The 27,108-nt window shown below is 42.6% G+C and overlaps 1 protein-coding gene and 1 long non-coding RNA gene across 9 annotated transcripts in view; one reads left to right on the forward strand and one right to left on the reverse strand.

The window, feature by feature from the left end:
• Positions 1–27,108, forward strand: part of PRKAG2 (protein kinase AMP-activated non-catalytic subunit gamma 2) — a 208,496-nt gene that overhangs the window by 137,247 nt on the left and 44,141 nt on the right. For 4 of the 6 annotated variants that reach the window (XM_027450396.3, XM_027450398.3, XM_027450399.3 and 1 more), the window contains 2 exons: positions 5,028–5,242; positions 24,818–24,890. In XM_027450396.3, coding sequence (XP_027306197.1) covers positions 5,028–5,242; positions 24,818–24,890 — 288 coding nt within the window. Of the gene's footprint in view, positions 1–5,027; positions 5,243–24,391; positions 24,523–24,817; positions 24,891–27,108 lie in introns of those variants that run through there. The other 2 variants (XM_038173539.2, XM_027450403.3) reach the window with 2 other exon arrangements.
• On the reverse strand, positions 19,408–24,306 carry LOC106018380 (uncharacterized). 3 transcript variants are annotated; one of them, XR_011807120.1, is made up of 4 exons: positions 23,625–24,306; positions 23,114–23,262; positions 22,534–22,763; positions 19,408–20,801 (listed from the first exon to the last, which is right to left on the reverse strand). It is a non-coding gene; the product is annotated as an uncharacterized lncRNA (long non-coding RNA). The 3 variants fall into 3 exon arrangements; XR_011807119.1 differs by lacking the exon at positions 19,408–20,801 and having other exon boundaries at positions 21,699–22,661; XR_011807118.1 differs by lacking the exon at positions 19,408–20,801 and having other exon boundaries at positions 21,699–22,763.

Raw genomic sequence — 27,108 nt, forward strand, 5'->3', positions numbered from 1 at the left:
TCTGTTACAATCAAACATGCATATTCTAAGAGTAAAGACACAATAATATGTAGGTTGCTTCTTCACACAGATTCGATTAAGCACTACATTTGTATACTCTTGAGATTATTTTTATTCATATGCATATTCAATTACACAAACATTAGGACTTACAGCTCATCAGTAAGGAGAACACAAAGTTATCCTCTTTTTTGGGGGGGGATTTGTTTTGCCACCAGGAATCAAATGGCAAGATGAACCAGAAAAAAAGCAAAACACTTGGACTGTGTATTTCCTTCTCTGACAAGGTTACCCATCCAGTTAAAGGAAACCACTAGATGTGATTTCTTGGGGATTTTAGTAAAGCTTTCAGTAGTGTCTCTCGCAGTATCCTTCTGGACAGAATATCCAGCATACAGCTAGACAAGTGTATAATATGATGGGGGAACGATTGGCTGATGGGTCAGGCTGAAAGGGTTATAGTAAATGGGGTTACTCAGGCTGGAAGGCAGTCATTAGGGGGGTTCCACAGGGCTCCATTTTAGGGCCACTTCTCTTTAATGTTTTTATAAATGACTTGGATGTAGGACTCAGATGCACACTAAATAAGTTGGTGAGTGATACAAATTAGGAGATGCTGTTGACTCCTTTGAGGGTGGAGAGGTCTTACAGGGAGATCTTGACAAGTCAGAGGGCTGGGCAATCACCAACAATAGGACGTTTAACAAGAGCAAGTGATGGATTCTGCACCTAGGAGGGGCAACCCTGGTTATAATGTGCAGACTGGGGGACAAGAGGCTGGGGAGAAGCCCTGTGAGATGTGGGGAGCCAGTTCCATGGAATGTGGGGTTCTGGTTGACAGCAAGATGAATGTGAGCTAACTGTGTCCTGGCAGCCAAAAGGGCTGGCTGTAACCTGGGGTGCATTGGGCATGGCTTGCTGCTGGAGGGGAGGGCTTGTCCTGCTCTGCTCTGTGCTGTGTGGCCTCACCTCAAATACCATGTGCAGTTTTGTGTAGCACAATATAAGAGGGACATAAAACTATTAGAGAATGTCCAAAGGAGGGCTAGAAAGATGGTGAATGGTCTGGAAGGAAAGACGTATGAGGAGCAGCTCAGGTTCTTGGTTTGTTCAGCCCAGAGCAGAGCAGGCTGAGGGGAGGCCTCATGGCGGCCTGCAGCTCCCTCAGGAGGGGAGTGGAGGGGCAGGCGCTGAGCTCTGCTCTCTGGGGACAGCGACAGGACCCGAGGGAACAGCATGGAGCTGGGACAGGGGAGGGTCAGGCTGGGGGTTAGGGAAAGGGTCTGCACCCAGAGGTGGTCGGGCACGGGGACAGGATCCCCAGGGATATGGGCATGGCACCGAGCTGCAGGAGTTCAAGGAGCATTTGGACACCGCTCTCAGACACAGGGTCTGGTTTTGGGGTGCTCCTGTGTGGAGCTAGAGTTGGACTCGATGGTCCCTGTGGGTCCCCCCAGCTTGGGATATTCTGTGATTATATTATAAAAACAGACTAGGACAATAAAGAACATGGGATAAAACCTTCTGTTGACCAGTGATATAGTACCTAATCTACTAGAATTTCCTCCTTTTTGTCTAAAATTGTTTTATTAATCTAATGGAAAAAAGGAAGAGTTATTTAGTTTGCTAACATGAAAATACCACACTTGATTAGTCATTTCATTGTCTGATGAAAGAAGCATTAGCATTAGAGATAATTACTTGGCATGTCAGTTCATCTCCTTATCAGGACCAGAGGAGTATGCAGGCAACCTCAAAGACCGTTTCTTCTCCAAAATCCTAGATACATACTGCATTTTTTCAGCTACATTATGGAAAAGTCTAGAAATGGTGGCTGGCCTAATTGTTTAACATGTACTTTCTTAAAAACAAATTGTTTTCAGCCCTGGGATACAGGATGTATCTTGTCTCTTCAGTTTCTTCTGTAGTAGACAAGTGCAGCTACTGCAAATACATGTACCTATATATTTACACCAATGCCATCTGTTTAGAAGGCAGTTCAATAGGATTAAGTTAACACAAAGTTCTGTTACTCCTGAACTGATTGTAGTTTGGGGATATATTAGAAATTTTTATCCTTTCATGTCACAGGCTTTCACAAAATTCTTTGTAGGGTTTAGGATACTGAGCTGTATCATAGCAGCTAAGTCTTCTGTTTTAACAATCATAAAGCTATTTAACATTTCCTACAGAATTATTCCTTCAATCTCAGTATTATAGAAGTGTAAACAAAATATATACCACAATAATGCCATGAGGGAGGCTTTTAAATAGCAAACGTTGAAAATGTCTAATTACATAATTTAATCAAATTCCCTGCAAAATAATTATGACTTTCCCTCCATCTCTTTGAGGAAATTGAGTCATAGAAAAATTAAATCTCAAATGTGCCTCGCTTTGAGCACTTATGTTTTAAGAGCCTAGGAGAAACAGCCGGTTCAGAGGATCAAAGTGCTCTCAGTGAAGTTGCTGGAGTCACAGACATTCGTCATCTATAAAACTCGTGCCAAGTTTCCCAAGCTGCCATCCACAAGGAAGTTCACCATCAGTGAACGCTGTTATAAAATGGAAGCCGCGCTGTCTGTAAGGAACTTTTCCTGGCTGTGCTGTTACACATTTATAATGAGGCGACAATAGTTTTCATGAGATGTAAGAGATGTTACTTCCTTGGTCTCCTTTGATCCACATCTTCCTGTGTCCTATAGCTGTCCTCTATGTTTGTATGCCAGCCTTGTTAGGGCTGTGAATATGTGGTTCCCTTATGTCTGGTAATTACTCTTTTGGCAGAGCTTGCTGATACTGGAAATCGTTTCTGTAGACTTGCTGATACATTAGCACATAATGAACACATGCCGGTAGTAAGACTTTAAGATCTAATGGTGTTTTTCTCCCTTTTAGTGGTTTTCCATTTGCAACAATTACAGCTACCATCCACCTCAAACCTCAATCTAAGTGCTTAGGAAACATTTGTACACCCATAAAAACACAGAAGATAAGAGCATCTCCCCCAGAACTGTTTATCTAGAAGTGCAAGCAAAAAATGTCCTTTTAATCCTTCAGCATATGGAACACTCCCCAGCCTCACTGAAATCAGTCGAAGCTAAGGACATTCAAAACAACCAGGGCATTTCTTCTTGCCTCTCCTTGTGGCATGTCACATTAGCCAACATTTCTATCTGCCTACAACACCCACTCTCCACTAGATATGTGATTACTGCTGCTTGATCAGCAGAGCTGCAAGTCTCTCTAACGAGTAGAAGGAGTGAATATGGGGTCCTTTCTGATTCCAATAAAGCTAAAATTTTTCAGTGAGAGTTAGGATTTTCTTGAAAAAAATATATCACACTACAACACTAATACCACTACAAATAAAACATCTTAGAGCTTAATCATTTTGAGTTTCCTGATGAGTGATTCTATTATGTCTTTTCATATGTAAAAGCCATCAAGAAAGGTTGTTTTTAATGAACAATGATATTAAAAGAACCGTTACCTGAATTCCTCATTAATTCCTAGATATGTCAGGAGTAATTATTTCTTCAAGTAGTAAATCCCTTCCTGAGTAGCTGGATTGCTAGTCTTCTGACTCTAGCATCTTAGTTAATAATTAGTTTTATTGCTTACCTCCCATAAATACAAAGTTTCCTTTAAAATGCTGTCTTGTGGGGTAGAACGGTGGCACTGAGAGGTAGCGAACATCCTTTGGGGTCAATAGAAGTCAGGATAGAAAAACATTCCCGAGGGTTCATTCAGCCAGGGTTCTTGGTGTGAATCAGACATTTGATTGCAAAAGTGATTTGAGAATAAAGTGAGCTGTACTAATACACCTTGCCCTAGGCTGAAAGCAAGAACCAGCAGAGGTTGAGTGTAAACCAGTGCAAAGTGTTTGAATGGAGGTGTGCAAAAGTCTCTGGTGAAACCCTGAAAGCTTGAACCAAACTTGCCACGAAGATGCATTGTCATGTTCCGAAGCATTTGTTGGAATGGCTTGGGATTTTCTGCTTATTAAAAGCTTCTATCTGTTCCTTGTCAGTGGACTTGAATCCACTATGCACTAACTGATTACCTACACAGATCTCTGGAGGCACAGGAAGAGAACCAAATTCAGAGGTCATACAGGTGCCCATAGCCCACTTAAAAGTATGAAGCTCTGCTCATGCTGGCATAAGAGTCATCCTTTGTTTGCCAACACACAAACAGATCTATGTCATAGACATGTATATGTATGTTATAACAAGAAACACAGATGTTGTAATGAATTTTCTAATTGGATATAGATGTCTGCTTGTTCTTTAATGGGTAATAAATACAGCTTAAATTACCTGTCCGATCACAGCTCAGACCTGCCCTAAGAACATAACCTAAAATACAGCTGGGGTAGATACATGTGTCAAATAAAAACAGGATGCTCACAAGACAAATGATCTCCTGCTGATAATGATTTTCAGCAAAAAGATAAGAATAGCCTTTCTCCTCAAAGGCTGCTGAAAACAATTCTGGTTTGTATAAAGGCATTGCCACAAGCCTTATAGAAAGCAGGCTGAAGCTCATGGGAAATATACCCTGCTTCTTTTTGTCTCTGCACCTAATTTTGTTCTAACTGTTGGGTGTGACAGCATAATCAAAATGAAGAAGAAGTGAGCATTAAAGCTCTTGAGCGACTTGCTATGAGATAGAGGTAATCCTGGCATTCACAGGAGAATTAAAATTGTGACAAGAAAGTAACACCACTGCTTAGGATCGTTTTAGAAATAAGGGACCAGACGGGAGGTTAATGTAACACAAACTTGGAGCTCTCTTATCTTGCCACTACGCCTCCCTGTATAATGGGTCACACGGTTCACCCAGCTGAATAATTAAAAAAGTTTTAATGGGAAGGCAGAGCCATTCCCTTTTATATGTGGGAGGGTGAGATACGTGCTGTTAGTCTGCTGAAAAGTGATGAAAAAAATACAGGTTTACTGTAAAGCTGAGATTTCTATCTGCTTTTTCTTCGGAAATGATTTAGTAATTATTCTTTTTTACAGCCTCTGGCCTCTCTTCTTCTCCGTCTACCCCAACACAAGTGACCAAGCAGCCCACGTTTCCTCTCGAATCCTATAAGCATGAGCCCGAGAGACTAGAAACACGGATTCACTGTTCTTCACCTCCGGACACAGGGCAGAGATTTTCTTTGCCTCCCTCCCAAAGCGCAGCCAAGCCTCCTATAATGACACCATCTCCCTGTGCTACCTCAAAAACTGTGAGTAAAACTTGTGTCCAGTTTTCCATTGGAAAATGCACAGTGTCGTGTGTAATTGTTTCTTGTTCTACAAGCTCAAGCTTGTGTGCCCATACTGTGGAAGGGCGAGAACGATTTCATGCGCCTTTTACTCCAGACTTGTCTCGGCATCTCAGTGTTTGGCTGACAAGGCACGAGGAATCCTAAGATGGTAGCTCCTCTTGTGATTTAACCAAATAGCAACTAATTTTTGCCCAAAACACATTGCTGAGATCTGACTTCAGAGAAGGGTAAAATTTTATTTAGGTTGGTCTTCTACCTCCCTTAAAAAGAGCTGATGAGAGGTCTAGCAGCCAAGGAGAGCATATCAAAAAGAAATTCACAGTAGGAGCTACAGGGTTTTGAGTTCTTGCTGTCCCTGGAGTCTGAGATGACTGGGACAGCTGCTGTCTGATGGCACTAACTGCTACCATGCCATCTGTCCCACCTGAGAGCCGAGGAAGAAGGGCAGAACCAGCAGGGTATTTAAGCAGATTCCAGGTAGCGGTGGTGTCTTCACAGGAGCGGTGTCTTCGGTTCCTGGGAATGCATGAGCGCAGCAGTTCCTGGGAACTGTGAATTCCACCCTCTGATGTTCTCTGTTGCAACAGCAGCACTGCACGCCTTTGTCGTGCCTCCTCCCTCCCTCCTTTGTCCAGCCTGAGCCTCAGGGGCATCACTGTTCTTCTCTTCTGCACTCCTCTGCCTTTTTGCTCTTTCTTTTTTCCCATTCATTCTTTGCATTAACATCTGTTCGAAGTTCCCCTCTCTCCAGAGTTAACTACCCTGTGTTTCTCTTTCCCCAGCTTTTCTTCTTTTTCTTTCTCAGAAAGTAAAATCTTTGATGTTTTCTGTATCTAGAAATCTAGAACCGTAAAGGACAAAAAGGTTCCTGAGCTCTGTTTCCCGCTTGAAGTGCTACAAGTTCTCTTTCATCCCAGCTCTTACTGACGGCTTTTAAAGCAGGAATTCTGCGGACATGCTAACGCAGCAGTCCCAACCTTTTTGCTTCTGTGTCGGTAGCTCCCCAGTAGCAGCTGCAGCTGTTGAGCTGCGTGGTTCTTAATGGTTCAAATACCACTTGCAAGTGGTTTGCAGCCATCCAGTAAAGCACAATCCTTCATTTGGGGAGCCCTTCTCTTCTGGCTATTAAGTTTCTGACTTTTGACTTGCATTTTTTCATTGGCAGCTTATGACCATTTGCTCCTATAAATACTAGATGTTTTCATTCACTGCTCATTATGTCCTGTTGTACCTGTAGCCAACCTTTGTTTTTCTTGACTAAGTAAGCCAAACTCTCCTTGCAAAACACAGACCTTCTGTTCTGCTGCTATGCAAAAAAAATAAATAATTAAAAGTATTGAATAAAATAAATCCTACGTTTATAGTCAGGAACTCCAGCAGTAACCCTTCTCCAGACTACTCGCTGTCTTTTCATGTAAGAAGTAGCCTTGGGATACACAAATTGTGAAACTTAAGGGCTTGCAGGACACAAATATATGTCTGGTAGGCTTCAGTCTATCAGTCATATTGTTTGCATGTGAATGTGGTTTTCTCTGTTAGACAGCTACAGGGGAGTCTTTGTACCTGTCAGAACAGAAACAGGGAAACAACGTAATCTTAGGACATTGCAGCAGCTGAAAGACTGAAAAGTCTATTGTGTTTTTAATTATTTGCTGACTGGGACAATGTGAAGTTAAATGAAGTTAAATGAAGATACCAGAAAGAAGAAACAGACTTCTTGGCAAGTATTTATCAGCTGCTGTGGTTGTGTATTTGTACACGAGAGAATCTGGATGAAAACTCAATATATTGGACTCAATTATCTCCTTTTCAAAAGACACAGACAAATTCATATAACATACATAGGATGGCCAACACCTGATTATCTTGGTTTTGTATCCTCTGCTCCCATTTATATCTGAGGAGAGTGAGCGTGCAGGGCTGCCAGTGACTCGTTAGGTTTTTGTTTTACTTGGGAACAAATGTCAGCAGCTACAGATCAGTGAGGAACCAAACAAAGCCGCTGACGTTTAATTTTCAACAGGGGCCATAGAAAGATTTGTCACGCTCTCCTAATGGGAGAAACTGCTCAGAGGGAAAGGCAAAGTTTCTGCAGAAGGGCACAAAGCTGAAGCTGATGGGTGTTTGCTCAGGACTGTCGTGTCTTTCAGTCCCTGTAAGTTATTTCGCTGGCATTCCTTCACAAATATGACAGCAGTAGGCCAACAACCCTGATTTGAATACTGCATTTCAGACATTTCATTTATTCTTAGTTGTGCACTAACAAGTGCTTGTTTTCACAGTGCAAATGCCATAAACAGATCTGTAAAAACAGCAAGCTCAAGTTCTTGTTGACTTAGATCACTGTTTCTTGGCTTAACGATTCCAAATATCTTAAGAAGACTATAAATTATCTGATAAATGGCTTCGGAGTGGACATGCTGTTAGATGTTCAGTGTAATGACAGGGAAGCTTTTATGTTGACAGCTGAAACAAGGAACTCTTATCTGCAGGGCTCTGTCAAGTTAAATCTCATTACATTGTTTAATTAGTGATGATAATGTGTGAGATCCTAGAACTATTATAAATTATTCATGATTGCCGTACATATTGCAATAGCAAAGAGGAATCCATGGGGCCAGAGGTGGAAGTATTATCAAACACCAGAAACAAACCAAACAGAACAGTGGATGAGGATAGGAATTTGCATATCAGGACTTGGAACTAAACCCATTTTTATAACAGCATGCATTTGAAGCTGATTGTGTATGCGTTTTTTTTATGTCTGAGACTGTGGCAGTGAATAGTTAAATCTGTTGAATAATAGAGAAGACGTGAAAGAAAGAATCAAAATATTTATTTCCCGGCAGACATAATCAGGACTTTCTTGTTTCAATAGCACTTAGCTTGCGTTTCACCATGATTTTTAAGCCTGAGCAGAGGGAGATGCTGCTTCTACGAGTATCACCTCAACACAGAATACAAATCTAAGCAATTAACCCCATGCTAAATGGATATCTGTGATAATCACTAAGGCCTGGATTTATCCCACCTAACTTTAGAAACCTATGTGAGCTGCTTAAGTGTGGAGTAGAGTAGCTCTGGCTGTCTCTGTATGTCAGAGAGGCGTTTGCAGAGGATAAATCAGATCTTAAGTGGGTTGAACAGCCCTTTGCACCAAGTGTACAGGGGGTGAGTCCAGGTGATGCATTTCTAGCTGGAGCATTCCTGTTAGGTGCCCAAAGCTAGATGTGATGAGCCTGTGACCATCGTGGCAGCTCTTCCAGGCTTTCCCCTGGGCATGTAGGTGTTCCTGGTGGTTGCGCTGGAAGGTTAGAATGAGAAATTCAGCTGATAAGAGATCAAAGCCATCCCAAAAGATTAGTGGGCACCACATTAAATGGGGAAGGAGCAACTTGATTTTTCGCCACGCAGTTCATGACTCTGTACTTTGGCCTCGTGTTGTTTGGCCTGTGTAACCTTCAGGCAGTTAAGTGGTGAATGATAACTCTTCTGTAATGTGACATTACTATCCATGACAGGAATGTAGAGAGGTTGCAAATTCAATAGCGAACGTGTTTTCCGTTTCCGCTTTGCCCCTGTTTCCACGTGGAATGTAGTAGGTTGGGCTCAGTGGGCTTGGATGCTTTTCATTTTGGCCTTCCTTCTTCCACTGACACATAGGACACTGTGAAAATAACAGTATTCCCTGTCTCCTGTAAACACAAGCATTTTTGTGGCCCAGCATTTCCTGGCCTTTATGAGTTTCCTCTTTCCCTGCATGAGGAGCGTCCAGGCCAGAGAGAAGATGCCAGCTCCAAACTGAGCTCTCTTTTGGTGAAAAACAGGACTGGGGCTTCCTTTGCTTTGAAGAAGTAACGGAGGCAGAACACACTTACAAATGGTCCCTTCCTTACGGTCATAGACTTTACTGCTCTTGAAAGCCTAGTAATTTCCCAGAACTTTCTTAAAAAGAAGGCATCTCAGCCAGAAGGCTGTCTGAGACTTAAGCTAAGCTTGTGTAAGTCTTCTTAAAACTGCACGTGTAGGACACAGGAGAGACTGGAAGAGTCCATTTTACAGTCATTGCTGCTCCAGTGTATGGAAAAGGAGAGGTATAAGCTATGAGTGGGACTGTCCCTTCCAATCACAGATACACAGAGGGAAAAGGAAGATTGTTTCAGCAGCTGCCTGTTTGTTAAACAGGAGCATTTCCCTGCGAGGCTATTCGTGCTGTTTCTTAGCCAAAATGTAGTAAAGTCAAAAACAGGGCTCGTAACTTGTTTGGCGTGAAAGGCTATTACATCACACCCTGCTGCTGGCAGGCAGCCTGGGAACCAGGAGATGTGCAGCAGGTCCTCCAGTTTGGCTCTCTCCAAAAAAAGCCATGCCACCTATCAGAGCTCCTGTAATCAAGCTGGCTGATTAAAGAGATTTAAATCTGATGAAGAGAACAGAAAACGTTCTTTGATTCTGATGCTGACTTTTAAAAAAAAAAAAAAAAGGAAGAAAGAAAAAGTATAGGCTGGGGAAAAAAAAAAAAAAAAAAAAGGAATCCAGTCTGCAAATATACAAGAACTCCCTATTTCAGCATTCATGTGGTTTAAGGATATATACGAGTGCCAAGGCATTGCTATGATTCAGCTTTGATTTACACCACAGTAAACTGATCATAAAAATTAGAGCCAGCAAGGCTGTCATTTACCAGTAAGAAGGCTCTGGCAGTGTTGTGTCCAGACTAGTTTTAAGTGCTTTAATACCAGCGCTCCTCCTGGGAGATGATTCTGTTCTCTAATGGATCCTCTGGGCTGTGACGAGCCATCTGTGTTTCAACATTTCTCCCTCCTCAACTGTTGCTGCCCATGTGAAAGTGCATTTAATTTAGAAGTGGTATATACTCGTCCAACAGTTGGCATGCAAGTAATTAGTTGCAAACCTAGGAAATGAACAGCTTTTTGATACCGTGTAATTTAACTGCCTAACAATTACATGTGATATTAATGGAAAAATGTCCTGAGCCTACCAGATTTGGTTTCAGTCTGCTCTGACAGAGCATCAGGGTGGCTCCGCTGAGCTGAAGAGAGGCCCCCAGTATTCATAGTGAGCTTCAGCGGGATGCTAGGAATAGACGAACCACTGAACTCACTCAGCATTGAATGTTACAAAAGCAGAGGGCTTCAGCTCTACCACACTCCTGCTTAATTACAACTCCCAGTTTAATAATACTCTACTCTGTCCCTTTACCCCTGGTAGTCTTGCCTTTTGTACCATATCTGGTATTTTCTCCCCTTTTAAAGCATGCAAAAAGCATCTTACTGGTAATTTTCTATTGGTTAATTCGCATTTTTTAAAACTACTTATTTGGTTTAGAAGAAAAATGTGCAGTCACGACCTCCTGTAACCCTGGATTCCTCATGTATTTGTATTAGGGTTGCAGTGTTCGGATTCATGGCAATCAATCTTAGGATGTAGAGAAATGATATTGCATAAACTTTTCTGCCCCGAGGAAATGCGTGTCTGTGTCAGCTTGTGGCTTTTTCTATAGAGCTAATTTAATCAACCAGCTATGAGTTTACTCTGCGGAGAATTTATTTGAACGGCATGAAGCCCTACAATTCCTGTTCCTCTTAGTGCTAGATCAAAAGGAGGGAGGCTAGGTAGAAGGGATGAGTAGCCAAAATGCTGAGTTCAATCAACTCCCAGCTGCTTGGGCAGCTCTCGTAAGGCTGTAAGTAGCTAAGGCAATGAAAACCAGAGCATCTGTGAGTTTCTTCTATCTACATCGGTACCAATCTCATGACCCCAGCATCCTGAAGAGAAAGTGGCTTAAAGCAAAGTTACTTTTATCACTGGTGTCCTGCACTGTGCATGGTATAAAAAGGCTAAAATTAAGCAAGTGGCTTCATGTGCATATAAAAACAGGTAGCTTCTCGATAAGTAACATGGTGTAAGAGGGTGGTTTAGGATTTACAGCCTGCTTTTACCATTGAACTGATTTCAGTCACAGTTTGCCTCTCCATTTTAGACTAGTTAATTTAATAAGCATCCTGTTATTCTGCTAGGAGATTGGAACTTCTTACAGGAGCGAGCTCTGTCCGTGATCACAAGCCTGATACACACCTTGTGACTTAATATATAGGTGCAGCTTAATAGAGGATCGCTGCCAGTTTCTTACCAACTCCATCTGGCAACGTAGGAAGACAAAAATTATGTTTTCAACCTTCTCTGTTGCACCATGCCCGCTTATGTATTTCACTAGATGGAAAATCCAGCTAAGAATAAGCAAAAATATGCTACAGGCTGGGATCGTTGGGAGGGAACTCTACAAGTTCCTCATCAATCTCTGTCTTTTTTAGCCTGGTTTTGTCTGCATTGTATTTTTAGATACACTGTCTTGAAGAGCCAACAGAGCTATAAAGAATGTAAACAGCTGGTCGATACCAAAAGGGCACGGACGACATAAAGCAGCAATGTTCCTCTCTCTCTTCCTCACAGCGTTGCCTCGTCCCTTCCTCTGTGACTGGAGGAAACCGTTCAGGTTGGGAGAAATAAGGGGGACGTTGCAAGCAACTCTCCCTCCTGTACAGCTCCTTTCCTGCAGCGTTCATATTTCAGTGTCACTGTCTGCTTATGCATGAGGAGAGCAATCCAGCTCTTTAGAAATACAGCTTGTGTCTGTGTTCTTTTTCTTTTAAGATAACAATCAACCAAGTTTGGCCATTTGAAAGTCAGCTGCATGGGCTGCTGACTCAGAAGAGGACTAGATACCATCTTGGCAGCAGCTTAGAAAAATGTTTCCATTGTGCTTGTGAAATGAATGCAAAATATTTATTCTGTGAGCTTGTTCACAACAGCATTCTTAGCTGGAATTAAGGGCGAGGCCATGTGGAAGACGTTTTTAGGAAGACAATAATGATTTGTACAATGCCCAAGGTATGCGTAAGCTTATTTTCTGATTAATTAAAGAACAAAGCTCCTACTGTATGGAGCTTGTAAGCTGAAGTGTAGAACGGTGAAGTAATCAATAGAGCACAGCATCACAGAATATCCCGAGCTGGAGGGACCCACAAGGATCATCGAGTCTGACTCCTGAACAGATAAAAGAGCAAAGGTAGCAGAGGCAGAAGGGTCAGCAAAGGAAGGGGAGGGGGCAGAATCCAAGAGCGGGGGTTTCAGTGTAGTCTTTTTGCATATTTAGGGGTACAGTTAATTGTCAATGATAAGGTTAATGCCTTAGATTTTTGAAAATGTTAACTCTCACATTTTTTCACTTACACCTGCACAAGCCAGGGCATCTGCAGCGTGTAGAAAGCCTTCCTCCCACCTTGGAACAAAAAGTTACGAATTGTTAGTTTGTGGTGTGTGAGCACACAGGATTTCAGCAGGAAAAGAAACACGATTCTTGCCCGAGGACCTTACTGTCCAGGAGCCCGATCTAGCAAAACAGGCCAGGCAAATTCTAAAACTGTAAGCATTGGCTTGAAGAGGATTGTTCCTAAGCACTACTTCCCGTACGCACTCGCAGACCAGATTTTAAGTGTAGCCATAACACAGCCAGCAATGTCAGGGCACTGAGGAAAGGTAATCTGAAGGTTACAGCGCTGAGCCTCACTGAGGTTGCTGTGTTTGTGTTGCTGAATCTCAGGTGCTGTTTTGGTTTGGTTTGTGTCAGTGCCGTGATGATCCAGGGAAGCACTTCAACGTGGGGTTAATTTTCAGCGCGTTGGTGGCCCGGCTGAGGTCAGCAGTACCAGAACACTCAGGGCTGTGTGCATGCTAAGCCACTTTGCTCGGTCGGGGTCTTTGTACAAGTTTTATTGTCTGTGAAAACACTTACAAATGACCAGCACAAGTACGGGAGATGAGAAAGGAAGCAAATGGGCAGGCAGAGGATGGAAAAAGAGGTGGGGAAAACAGCTACTGATGAAGAAATAGCTTATGAAAGACATCAGATTCCTCTCCTGCCCCTTTCCCTTAAGCATACTGATGACAACCCTCAAGAGTACATCCCCACAGACACGCTGCACACAGGGCAGGACACTGCCCAAGCCGATTCCTTAGGAAGCACTGCGAGGAATTGCTTCTACAAAGAGTACACAGCTTTCTTTCCTGGAATATGTCTTCAGAAAGAGACAGCAAGAGGCCACTGGGCACCACTCCGGTACAAAAGGACATAATACAAGCTGGTCACCAGGTAGTTTCTTCCACCATCCAAGATTTTACAGATACAGGGGTTGCATTTCGAAGAAAAGGATGATTTCCTCAGTCGTCCTGGCTTAAGATGACTATAGATAGCATGTTGTATTGAAAGGCTTTAGCAACAGGCTTTAACACTACAGACTATGAGCACATATAGAAACCTCTAATTTCCAGAGCTCATCAAGATTTACACAACAGATCATTGCAAAGTAGGCTGCTTTTCTAAGTTATGTGTTTCAGAGCTTGCTTTAAAATAGTTGAGACATTCTCGAGAACTGATCATTTTTGAAGAATTACCATAGGACATTCTGTCCTGCTGATTGTATGCAGATTAGTAAATACACACACATGCCCCGGATTTAATGTTGTGTGCTGGAAGGCAGACTTGCTCATTTTCACTTGTTTTTACCACTACCAACCATGAAATTACTTTAAAAATGGGAATCGATATAATGTCTACCTAAGCCAATTAACAACCTGAAATAAATACAGATTTTTTTTTTTTTTTCTGGAGATCTATAGCCAGGCATCTGTTCTGAACGTGCTGTGCCTTTCCCAAGAGCTTAAAATATCATCAAAACAAACTAAAAATGAATATAACAACCACTGAAATGTCAAAGCCAAACCAGCTCCCTTTCCTTCAAGAATGCCCCATCCTGTCTCTCGCTCACAAAGCCTTACTTGGGCATCCTCTGAGAAGAGCCCAGCTGAAACTCCTGAGCTTAACTCCGACAGCTAAGGTTAGAGCAGGCTCTTGGGATTGCCCAGCCAGCAGCAGTTTCCCTTCTGCGCTGCCATCGCTCCTCCATGAGCCCTTTCTCTGGCTCCCTCTGTGGCAGACAGCACAGCACAGAGGTCGTGGCCCTGATACGAAGGTCCAAGGCTTGCAGAACGTCTCACCTTAAAAGGTGATGTTCTTGGTTTCAAAAAACTTGCAAATACGACCATCTTGGCAGAAACAATTGCTTTAATCTCAAACCCATGAGTGTGTTATTTAGTTTAGTGTTCAATTGCATTTTTGTTTTCATTTAGGTGCACTTCAGAAAATCTCCAAAGAGCTTATATACAATGCAATCTGTGTGTAGGTAATACATATCATTGATATATGTTACATTCTCTAAATAGATTTTAATCCTGACTGTACTGAAATGTGTGCGTTTTTTTCTGTTGGCTTCAGAAGGGCTACATTGATTCACAGCTCAGCTGTTACTTTACCTGTAAGGACGATTTAAGCAGCCCACTCTCATATTGCTGGTAACTGGGAGATACCATGCCACGTTAATACAGAGGTCTCCTCAGACAGACCGATGAATTGTGAACGCAATCCTTTACTTCCCTATTTTGAGGGCCTGGGATAAGCTAAAAAAAAATAGTAAAATAAAGTAAAAAAAAAAAAAAAATAAAAAACTTGGGGAACATGTCAAGGAATAATTCCAGCTCCCAGCAGACATCTAACTACCAACTGTATCTAAGCATGTGCTTGCGAACCCAGTGTTCACCAGATGCACACTGTGCACATCCACTGACCACGAATACTTTTGTATCCTTTTATAAAAATACTTTTTTTTTTTTTTTTTAAAATGCACAAACTGCAGTAACGCAAGCACGGTGGCTGGCTTGCTGGAGGTATAACCCAGGTCCTTAGTGTGGAACTAATTTGAATTCTTTTCGATTCTGGTTCAGGGAATACAGGGAAAAGCCTTATCGGTATTTCCACATCTCTTCATGTTCGGAGTCATAAAACTTTTAGCTGAAGCACTTGATGTGCTTATTGCTTGGCAAAGTCCTCGCTTCAGTCCCATCTGGGTGCTGCCAAACCACAGAACCAGTACCTTGGAGGAGCTGGTTTCAGTGGCAGTGATGGAACAACTGGCGTGATGGAACAATTTGGTTAAGAGGTTGTCAAAGGGAAAGCATGCATGACAGAAGGAAGATAGCTGTTGCACGATGCTGTCATCGCAGACTTCTTTCATGCAGAATAAAGGAGAAGCAGCACACAATTATGCCCGCAGTGATCAGCAGTAGGTCTGGAAGTAATTCAGAGGAAGGTCAGGTTCCTCAAGCTATGCAGATTTGGTGCCATCTGAAAAATAATTTTATGTCAAAAACTGATTTATTTGGAGATTACAAGTCAGCCATGGGCTCTGTGTTGAAGGACGCTGGCCTGCCTCTTTGAGATAGCTTTTGAATACTTGTGCTGTCCTATTGACTATGGAGATCCTCATCATGATAAGCTCTGTAGAAGGCAACTACTTATTGCACAGCTCACTTGCTACATGTTCAGGCAGCAGTTATCTGCTCCTTTGTGAAGCTCGTGCCATCGAGTGAATTATTTGTTCAGTCCAGATGTACGTAAACTTCTTAAAGCTTTGTCGAGATCATGGGTGATTCAGCTGTGAGCTGAAGACTGTCCCTATTTTTCAGTAAACCACCCTTCCAACTCCCACCTGCATTGTCCTGCTAATGTTTAGGCTCCAGGTCTCTGCTTCCAGGCTTTCAGAGCTGCTGATGATCATGAAAATTCCATTTTAACAGTAGGCTACTAAGAGGTTACTGGAATTCTGCAGAGTTTACTCAAACCTGAAGTGTGATATCAATTACCCTCAGGCTCTGTAAGGGGAAAGGTGTTTCATTTTAGATTTTAAAAACCCCACCACTGAAAGCTGGTGTAATAAGTGTTTGCACACTGAAGTCACTATCCATGGTTGAGGCTTTGAAATACAACACTAGGATGAAGAAAGCAAAATGATGCATAGTAAATGTTTATTCATATCAGATTTGGCTCCAGGTATTTTTTTTAATCTGTTATTCTCAGTGGCCTCTGTTCCATGGAGTGAGTACTCTGCAGTACTGTGGCCTCAATCCAGCAAAAGTACTTAAGTAAATGCTTAAGTAACACAAATAATCCTTCCTTGTTCGATGCCTGTGGATGAAGCCCCAGGTAAATGTGGGCTCACACTTATTATTGTCCATCCTCTTTAAATTAGTTAATGCTTACCTGTTTTTTAATCAATGAATTAGCTTAATCTGTTTTATTATGATTATTAAAAACAAACAAATGAAACCATGGTATGTTTGTCACACTCAGAAATATCGACTGTAATGCTTATGAGCTGATTACTACAGCTTTCTCCAGCAATCATTTCTCCTTTCCCTCTCGCCATCTGTGTGATAAGAGAGAGGTCCTATTTCAAAGAGACTCGGGAGCACTCAATCACGTGTGAAAAAAGCTAAAGCCTATCTTTTCAAGCATATATGATATAAACATTTAAGACAAGAACACTTAAAAAAACAGGAACACATTACAGTACTGAGTGAGATCCTTATGTTTGCAGCGATAGCACTATCATCACATCACTGTTCTTAACAAGCAACCTCTAGACAGTTCCTCACAAGTAAACTTTTTTGAACTTTGTGTTCAAAAGGACAGAATTTAAATCGTGGCTTGACTAATAACATGCCATGCTGATAATTCTGTGATTCTGTGATAATACCGATTCAGTCTCCTCCTATATTCTACATGCATAATGTGGGGAATGAATATTGGCCACACAGGCTTCTTTAGAGAATGCCTCTTTGATATTCTTGACTCAAAACTCTTATCTGAGTTGCAGAGTGAAGCGGGATCAGACATACAGCTAGAGATTAGAGGTTATGTAAACAAATCGTGTCTCTTCACCACTTCTGTTTTGACTTCTCTGTAAGAATTTAGCTGGGGATCTAGGCTATACCTTGGTTGTTTACTTCCATGAGGTTTATTTTTTTAGAAGTGCTTAACTCTTCTGGCACTGCTACCAACATTTTTTCTCAGACAAAGCAGGAAAGCGATATAGGCCACTGTTCTTGTCTAAGACAGGTTCTTTGTTTCTGATGTTAGATCAAAGGAAGTTTTGTAAATCCTTCCTTTTTCTCAATTAAGCCAGTGACAGAACTCCCTGGGATTAAACTGCAAGTTCATTTCCATACAGAAATATTTAGGAAGGGCTCTCCACTAAAAACATGAAATCACTCTCTACATTTGGTTCGTGTATCTTCAGGGTAAAGAGATTTCAACACTGTGTGCTATAATTGCAGTGCAGATTTAGTATAAATGCACATCATTCATTTCAATATCTTTCCTGGTGCTGAATACACTCCTCTAACCACTCTTAGGCTACGTGTTATTGCTGTTCCAAGTACGTTATCCATTTAACCTACTAAAGGTCCCCAACTGTAACTCCTGATCACTAATAATTAACTCTGTAAAGTAATTAATATTATAGCTCTTGGTGTGTGTGAGGATACAAATAGAATTCAGTGGGAGGCTAGTTACTACTTCTGAAAGGTAAAAGCAATGCATAGTTACTGTGTCATGTCAGCAGATTCCCCATTAGGACAACTGTTGGACTCACATTCTGATGATATTAGGATGAAGAAAAAAGTCCTTTCCGGGCAGAGTTCTTATCCAATGGCAAATGGTTCGAGCTGTTTTAAAAAGAAGCAACTACAGCCATCTTTAATCTCACTGTACAATATTAGAAACACATGCAGGGTAGGTACAACTTGTTCCATCACTTTCACACCTGCTGCAGGCTAGTTGTGCCTCTAACTCGTTAAGGGCCATGCAGATTAGGGACAGAGCATGGTAAGAGAACATGCAACGCTGACACCAAGTTCATTTTCAATGCCATGCATTGTTACTGGGATTTGGTTACTGTGTTCTAAACAAATTGTAATCTCTGAGCTGTCACAATCTTCATTTGTACTTACTATGCACTGAAATGATTACAGCATCTAGTATTTCAAAACCTTTTTAAGACTAGAGCAAAGTTTATTGCAATCCTTCCAGGTACAGGAAGAAAACACTTGAATCCAGTATTTTGTACGAGACATCCCCTTCCTTACTAGTTGTTTGTTGAGTGATGGAACAGAGATTCCTTAGAATAAATGGTAGAAACTACAATTCCTGCACAGCTGCTCTTTTCACTCCAAGTTTTTTGAGGCGAGGAGGACTTTGCATCAGAACCAGGCCCAGAGCTCTGCACTGGGACTGACCATGTTCTCCAAGCATGTAACAGACTCTCAGGCTGTCATCCTACAGCAATCCTTTTCACCACGCAGTTAACATTTTTAAATATGGAAGGGATTCAGCATGGGATCCTGATCCCAGACTCACTGATTTCAGCCTTCCCAGCTGTTGCAAGCCACTGGTATCAGTTATGACACTCTAGAACAAAACAAGTAGGAGTTTAATTCACAGATTAACCAGCAGATGAAAACTTTTTATCTGATATTTTTTGTCTCTCTCCACTTCATAAACCAGACTAAATTAAACCAACAAAATAAACAGTTTTTTAAATTAACTTTGCACAAACAGATTGCTACAGAATAAGCGTATCTATGACATACATTTGGAAAAAATCTGAATTGTTCATTGACAGCTCATCAAGAGAAGAGCTGTTAACTACTTGACTGGTGTAGAACTGTAATTGTAAGTAGCAGTAACAAATGGTGGGAAAATTACCATTTGTAGCTTACTCTTGCATTCAAAATGGGTTTGCCTTGATTTGCATTTAGATGGGAATTCCTTCTTGTTGCTCTTCAATCCATTAGGTTTTATAAGGTAAGAAGGCTTTTTTTTTTCCCTTTCTGAAGTACTTCGAAGGGCATTCAGCTTTACTGCTGAACTGTGAGCTGCACGGGTGGCACCCCCAGCACACCTGTATCGATAACGTTACCTCCTCCAGGGATCGGAATGAAAAGAGGAGGAAAAAGGAAAAGCTTGGAGACAGCCTTGAATTTATCTGAAAATGTGTATTTCTTACTAAAGACCAGGTATCGTCTTTGTTGAAATGCTTGAATAAGTGTTCCACACAAGCTTGTGATTTCCAGCAGCATTTCATTTTCCTTTTTTTTTTTTTTTTTTTCTATTAGTACCCAGTCATCAAAGACTTTGTTTTTACTCAGTATTTTAGTATTTTTCTACTTCAGCATTAAGGCCACTTGTTTTGGGGGGAGAAGCAAAGCAGAGTTGTATTTCTATTAGATTTTTAGTAAACTTTGACTTTCATACAAAACATAAAGATTTCTCATTGAATTCTCATACAAAGACTAAAGATGTCTTTCAAAAGACTGCAAAGACTTAGAAACAAAAGAAAGTAAGTCTAGAAAGAATTGATTAAATTGAATTAATTACTTTTCCCCAAGAGCACAATCAACTATGTGTAAACAATTCCCAACAAATGTCTTTCTAACCTGTTGCTAATAAACTCCAGTTATAGGCATTTTACAGTTTTTTGTTTTCTTTTGATTTCAGCAAAGTGTGCTGGTGTTTCACTGCCATTGTCATAGAATCACAGAATTATTAGAGAAAAGACTTCCAAGATCACCTGGTCCAACCATCCCCCTACCACCAATGTCACCACTAAGCCATGTCCCCAAGCACCACGTCCAACCTCTCCTTGAACACCCCCAGGGACGGTGACTCCACCACCTCCCTGGGCAACCTGTCCCAGTGCCTGACTGCTCTTTCTGAGCAGAAATGTCTCCTCATTGCCAACCTGAACCTCCCCGGCACAGCTTGAGGCCACTTCTTCTTGTCCTGTTGCTTGGGAGAAGACAACAACTCCCACCTCAATACAGCCTCCTTTTAGGTAGCTGTAGAGAGCAATGACGTCTCCCCTGAGCCTCCTCTTCTCCAGCCCAAACACCTCCAGCTCCCTCAGCTGCTCCTCACAGGACTTGTGCTCCAGGCCCTTCACCAGCTTCGTAGCCTTGCTCTGGACACGCTCCAGGGCCTCGATGTCCTTCTGGTACTGAGGGGCCCAAAGCTGAGCACAGCACTCGAGCTGTGGCCTCAGCAGAACAGAGTACAGGGGTACGATCACCTCCCTGCTCCTGCTGGCCACACTATTCCTGATACCAGCCAGGAAAGTTCTCCTAAATTCCAACCAAAGACTTTCTTGCTAAAGGCTACGTAACTTCTTATTCCATTACCCAGAGACCCAGAAGATAGTTCATCACTTTCCTTCTTGCAAAAAACATGTTACATATGGAACCTTTGGTTTTATTTTCCTTTAGTCCTTTTATTTTGAGGAGGTTCAGTCTTTCTTTACAGGTCATGTCTTCTCTACTCCTAGATGATCGTTGTTGCTTTTCTTCAGACTCTTGAGTTCTTTGGATTCTTGAGTCCAATGCTCCAAACCAAATCCAATATCCCAGCTGGCAACTAACGAGCAAATATGTAGAACAGACTTCCCATGTCTTATCTGTAATACTTTTGCAGGCGGTGTGATGTTTTCTTCCAAGAATTTGTGCTGTTTCACATTTAGTTTCATTCTCTGGTCATTTCCTTGCATGACTGCTGAAAGCATATATTCATTAGTCCTTCCTCAGGTCCACAGTGAAAACAGTGAATGATATTAGACAGAACACAAACCTCTGTGGAATCCTCTCTTAAACCCTTACAGTTAGATAAAAAGATGTTACTACCTTCCTTGTGAGTACGGTTCTGACCTTTAGCAGTATTTTCTTCTAGACTGTCTGGCTTGCTTAGGAAAGTGGCGTGCAAGATAATGTCAAAACTCCTGTTAAGTCATGCAGCATCTGCCTACCACAAGACTTCTAACCTGTTATTAAAGTGACTTAGATTGGCTGTGTTGGCTGTTACTAATGGTCTTCCTTTCCTCTAGCTACTTAAACTGGGGGTACTTTTACCTCTTACCCGTCTTGGAATCAAAGTTACATTGCCTAGTTTAGAGTTTCTCCTCTAGTTTATTTTTCCTCCGCCCACCTTCCCTTGCAGACAGATATTCTAAGCAGAACAAGCCTAATCAATCTAGAGATCTAAGCAGTACAGCGACTCGAGTCCAGCACCCAAATCGTTTTATCATAAGTACTCGTCTAAAAGAGGTCATGTGAATGACATTCTAGAAATGTCTGTTTCTCCACTGGTGGCAGAAGCAGCAGCCTAGGTTAACTCATTCACTACAAACAGCTACGTGGTAGGTGTCCAAGCTCAGGTGAGGTGAATCTCCTTCATTTTGATATAGCTGGTCTGATCTGATGACTGCCACTGATAGCTTCCTATCCCAGGAGGTGCATTCCTACCAATTCAGGGAGGCAAACTGGCAGGGAACTACATCAAAAATAGTTTTCTGTTGATACTAATGATGTAATTTAAATATTTAGAATGGTCTTAGGAAAATAAAGGAATTCCTTCATCAGGACACAGGACTAAAAGGACATCTAGATAATCAGATGTGTTTTACTACGTTTATTATAAGTGCATATTTAATTTACATGACTGATTTTACTTCTACAGAGTATTATTAACTCTTTTTACCCTAGAAAACTAAAGAAAACAATCCAAGACAAAGTAAGCAGTTATCTATTAAAATCTACATCCTAGCCTTCCCAGGAGTCCTTAAACCTCTTTTGTTTACATCCACCTTTTTATGACATTTGGTGTTGTATCAACCTTGAGTTATTTGTTTTACTTTGCTTCTACAAAGATTGCTGGCACTGCTGTATTAAGCTCCCCTATCAGCGCTATGTTGTAGGTCCTTGGGTTTTTGACTTAAGTAATGCCCCTGTAAAAACTGAACTGAAACCTGGCAAAGAAAAAATGTATTCAGGCAGTTTTGATTTATATATATATATATATATTATTTTTTTCCTCCTAAGTTTTTATATATAACATTTATTTTGCTCATTAATATTTATTACATGAAGTATATGCTGTCTTGTCCCATCTCAAGCAGTTGAAATGAATTACCTGATACATTCTGATGTCTGCCCAAACATTTAAATCCTAAGCTAGACAAATCTCTAGGATATAGTTAATAGAAACCTCTCGTGACAGTAGAACAAAGAGTCGCAATAAACAGATATTGGAATGTTACAGTATATAATACTGTCTTGGTATGAATTACAGCTCCTTTGAAAGACAGATTTTTCCTATCTTTAACCAATAATCTTTCTGTAAAACAGCAGGCAGAGTTTGTAGAGAGAGGTAATACCTAAGACTGCTGAAAATATCTGCTAATCTGTATACCGCTATAGCAGTTCACAATGAACACGAATGTTTTCACCTTTAATTTAAGTGAACTTAAGTGTGGGCTGTTTCCAGAAGGTATGGTCCTGCTGTCACTTCTGCCCTTGGCATTTCTCATGCAGTGCTGGCTGTACAACCACACAGTGAGTTGGATCAGGAACCGATCTGGATGAAAAAAAAAACAATCTTTTCTTTTGGTCCGTTTGATTTTCAGCTGCATCTGTTTCCTGTTCTGACTCACCGGGCTCCCTATGAGCACAAAAACAGCTAGAATGCAAAGTGAGGAGCAAAGTGAACGCTGAGATCAGTAGCATGTTCTAAGATTGGCTTAAACAAATTGTGAGACTGCAGGCAGGATGGGGGATGGAGCTCAGCCTTTACTTGTCAATTTCCTTTGTTGTTTTTATTTTTTTTTTTTGAACAGTATGGATGTTACAGCATAGCTATAAAGTTTACAATACAACTCTCCATTCCATATTACATTACAATCAATATTATCTTGACGTTCTCATAATACTTGTCATCTGGGCGTAGTTTCTGCCACTGTAAAACTCAGATCTTGCATTAAGCTCTGAGGTTCACAAAGCAGTGAAGCTCATGACATTAAATAGGCTTACCTGGCTTACTATAAACATATCAGTGTTTCATAGCAGGTGAAATGCAATGTACACCTTTGAAGATTCAGTGTTACGTCCACCTACAAACAACCTTGGAGATGTATTTCCTCATGTCTGGTGCTTAGGAGATTCTGATGTGGAGTAAATACCTATTGTTTTTTTAAAAAAAAAGAAACAAAATCATGGCAGGTATCACCAGACACGTCGCCTTCTTCTCTTTTGTTTAGCAAAGTAGACAAAAACTGATCAATACCAAGGCACGTGACATAGAAGATAAAGTGTTCAGAGCTTTTAAAAATAGCTCCCAGAGATAATTAGAAGCTTCCAAAGCATTTTAATTAGTAGACTAAAAATACATTAAGGTAATATGAATTGTCTTGACGCCTTGTGGCTGGTCAGTTGGAATATTTATTGAAAGCCTCTTAAAAAAACTTTTTTTAAAAGCCTTTTTTTAAAAAACGCAACGAGGCGTGAAGCATTTTAGGATTTTCTTTCCAAGGGATCTCCTCACCTCCCTCACCAGCACCCGTGCCCCAGCCTCCAAACAGCCACTGGGGATCCTCTCAGTGCAGGCAGGACAGCCCAGGTTTAGCTCACTACATCAGTCTAAATCAATTTAAATTACATCTGACGAATCTAGTTAAAATATTTGGTTATAAGAGGGATTTTGAAGTACGATCGCGCTGGGCTGACCCGCAGCAGGCTCCCCGCCCGCCCCCTCAGAGGGCTGTGAGGGGAGCGCGCAGCGCCTGGCTCCGGGGGTTAGCGACCGGCTTTCCCCGAGCGCGCTTTTAACGTGGAGGAAGCTGAAATTCGGGCGAATCTGGAATTGTAACTTCTAAAAAATTGAACTTTTCAGTGAGAACGAGCGCCTCCGCTCGCGCAGCGGGAGCGCCCCGGGGAAACCCTCCGGATCTCCCCCCCCCAGGCCGAGCGGTGGAACCGGCGGCTTCCCCGCCGCTGCCTTGCAGGTGGACGCGCGGGACCGTACCAGCTCCATCTGGCGGGGGGGGATCGCAGGGCTTTCCTCCCCTCTGCCCCCTTCTATACCGCCCTAGCCCAACGAAGCCAGGCAAGAACCCGATTTTGGATATAGAGAGAGGAAGCCGATCGGCCAAGGAGAGCTTCTGTGGCAGCGCCCTCAAACAACAACCCCCTCTCTGCCCTCCTCCCCTTTTTTCGTGGAAGTGGTACCTTCCTCCCCCTCCCGCCGCTGCCCAACTGCAGCAAACCGGAACGTACCAATCCCTCCACGGGGGGGGGGGGGGGAGGGGAGCAGGGTAGGGAGCGAGGTGCGGCGGCGGCGCCCAGCGAGAGGGCGCCCGGGCTCTGAGGGCTCCGCCGGGGCCGCCCCCGGCCGCTCGCTGAGCTCCGGGGCCGGGCGGCGGCGGCGGCTCCGTGAGGAGCGGGTGCGGGGAGCGGCGGGGGGCGTAGGGTTAATGGGCCGAGGAGAAAGCGGGGGGAGGAAGGGCTGAGCCGCGGTTCCTCCCCTCTCGCTGTGTGTAAGAGGCGGCGGGGGAGGGAGCCGAGGGGGCTGCCCTGGAGCCGCCCGTGCTCCCCTCAGCGCCGCCGCCTCCTCCTCCTCCTTCTTCTTCTTCTCCTCCTCGTCCTCCCCTTTCGTCTCCCGGCTTCTCCGATGCCGCCCCGGGGCCGGTGAGGCGGCGGCTGGATGCTCATCTCCTTCTCCTCTCTTCCCTCCCGCAGGCGGCTCCGGCTCCCTCTCAGCTCCCGGCCGCCTCCGAAGGGATGCTGGAGAAACTGGAGCTCGAAGATGAAGGTAAAAAAAAAATAAAATAATAAAATTAAATTTAAAAAATGGGGGAAGGGGAGGGAAAGGGGCAGCCCCGCGCCTTTTGTCCCGGCCGCTGCCTCCTGAGGGGCTCCCTCAGAGGCCCCGGGCGCGCTTGGCAGCCTCAGGGCCGCCCCTGAGGGGCTGCAAGGCTGAGGGGAGGCGGCCCCGGCCCCTTTCCGAGCCCTTTTTCCTCCTCTGAAGCGCCTGTGATAACCAAATATAGGCGGAGAGCTAGGTGCGAGCCGGGCTGGGAGGCTGCGAGCTGCGGCTGCTGCTCCTCAGGGCTCTGCCTTGCGCCTGTGAACGGGGTTCGCCTCGTGGGGCAGCTCCCCTGCCTCATCGCCTGGTTTTCATCAGCAGCTGTGGGTTAACAGAGTGCTGTGCCTGGCAGAGAAACTCGCCACGAGCTCCTCTGTCTTGCAGGCACTAAATTATCGTGGAGAATCATTAATATTTCCAACTTGACCCCCAAAGATCCGTGTTGAATGTCCTGGGCTTCTCCGCTGGTCCGTGTGCTCGGCGTTGTGAAGCGCCTCAAACTTAACGAGATTTATTTTTTTTTATTATTATTATTTTTTCTCCCTACTTGGTGGCCGCTCTCGTAAAATGTAGGACGAATATTTAAGGAAAAATCGGAAATAGTAGGCTGAGTCATTCCGTGAAAATAAATATCGAAGCTGGTATGCTAATAAGGCACCTTCTTGGTGAGCAGCGTGCTTTTTTTGCAGCTGTGGGGCTGGACTGGAAAAGTAACACCTTTTATTTTAAGCTTCCTGTGTGTGAGAAAAGGAAGCTCTTGACAATTGGATTCTTCGAGCTCTTGTAGGAGTCCGTACAGAGCCTGATTTCTCATGAACCACTTGTGCCTTTGAGTTGTAAACATAATGAAACAGAAATATTTGATGCAAGGGATTTGTTACGAGCTTCTAGATTTCTTCTCACACTGATTAGCTAGTTTTAGTCAGGCCTTCATTTTATGCTTATTAAGAATTAAATTTACTGGTTTCTGTTTTGCTGTTTGTTTTTCTTACAGAAATCTAGCTACTGCTAGATAGATCCTAAAAGCTGCTGACTCACTAACAGTTAAATGATTATAAGAGCTGCTATAAACATTAAAGCTTAGCTATCTGAAAAGGATATCAGGTTTAAAAAATAAATAAACTCAGTTTTATAGCACTCTTACTACTTTATGTTGGTGTAAGAGGCACCTGAGTAGGCTGAATGCCTGTATGGCTCTTAAAACATCACGTTAAGATAACCAGCAGCTTTTTACAGAACTCAGGTTTTCAAACTTCAGGTTTGCTTTGTTTCTCAGCTGGTTTAACTCCCAAACTAAGGCTTTGTGGGTAGGTGCTTGAGCTGGGTGAGTGAGAGCTGCTCAGGCATCTGTCAAAAGACATTGCCTAATAGCAAACGTGTGACCAGTTTAAATTGGTGTGTAAACTTTGAAAGGAAGCTGTCTCTGGCTCGCTTTCCACATTTAATGAATACCCAGTTTTACGCCTAATTTTATAGCAAAGTGGGAAGGGTGTGGGGTGCTATATTCAGAGGGTAAGGTGCAAGTGAAATGGAGTGTGATTATCGGAGCAGAACTTACTGTCGGGGATGCCTGTAGAAGGAAATTGATAGAAAATTGAAAGGCAGACGGAAATGCAGCAGCTTAGTTGCGGTACGTGTTTTATGACCTAAATTTTTGCACTAGTTGCTGGAGTTTGTGCTAATATTGGGGGTGGGGGAGCAAAATGACATCTGATGGTGATGATGTTGTTGTTGGATGGCAAGTTGTTAGTACGCAGAAGTTGAGAAGCTTCTTTAACATTTAAGTAAGATTTAATTAGGTGGATGCAGCCATAGTTCGACTGATGATCTGTTGTCAAGCTCCAAGTGAGCTCACTCCAACAATACCAAAATTGGAAGGTAAATAAGAAATTTGAAACTTGTTTTGGAACGACTTCTCTGACTGCCTCCAGTTTTGAGTATTTCGTGCTAGCTTTTGAGTTCCTATATCCATCAACAGTTTATAATTTCCTTGTTTGTCAAATTATGCTACAGTTCTCTTGAAACGGGTTAATAAAAAAGGCTGGAAAATGAGGCTCAACGTGTTCCCTGAACGCCATCCAGCATGCTGAAATGGATTTCTGCTTGTCATTCTCCTCAAAGGTTACACAAATGAGAATGCGAAAGCACAGAAGGCATTCATTTA

The sequence above is a fragment of the Anas platyrhynchos genome, chromosome 2 (assembly GCF_047663525.1).
Source record: "Anas platyrhynchos isolate ZD024472 breed Pekin duck chromosome 2, IASCAAS_PekinDuck_T2T, whole genome shotgun sequence".
Lineage (NCBI taxonomy): Eukaryota > Metazoa > Chordata > Aves > Anseriformes > Anatidae > Anas > Anas platyrhynchos.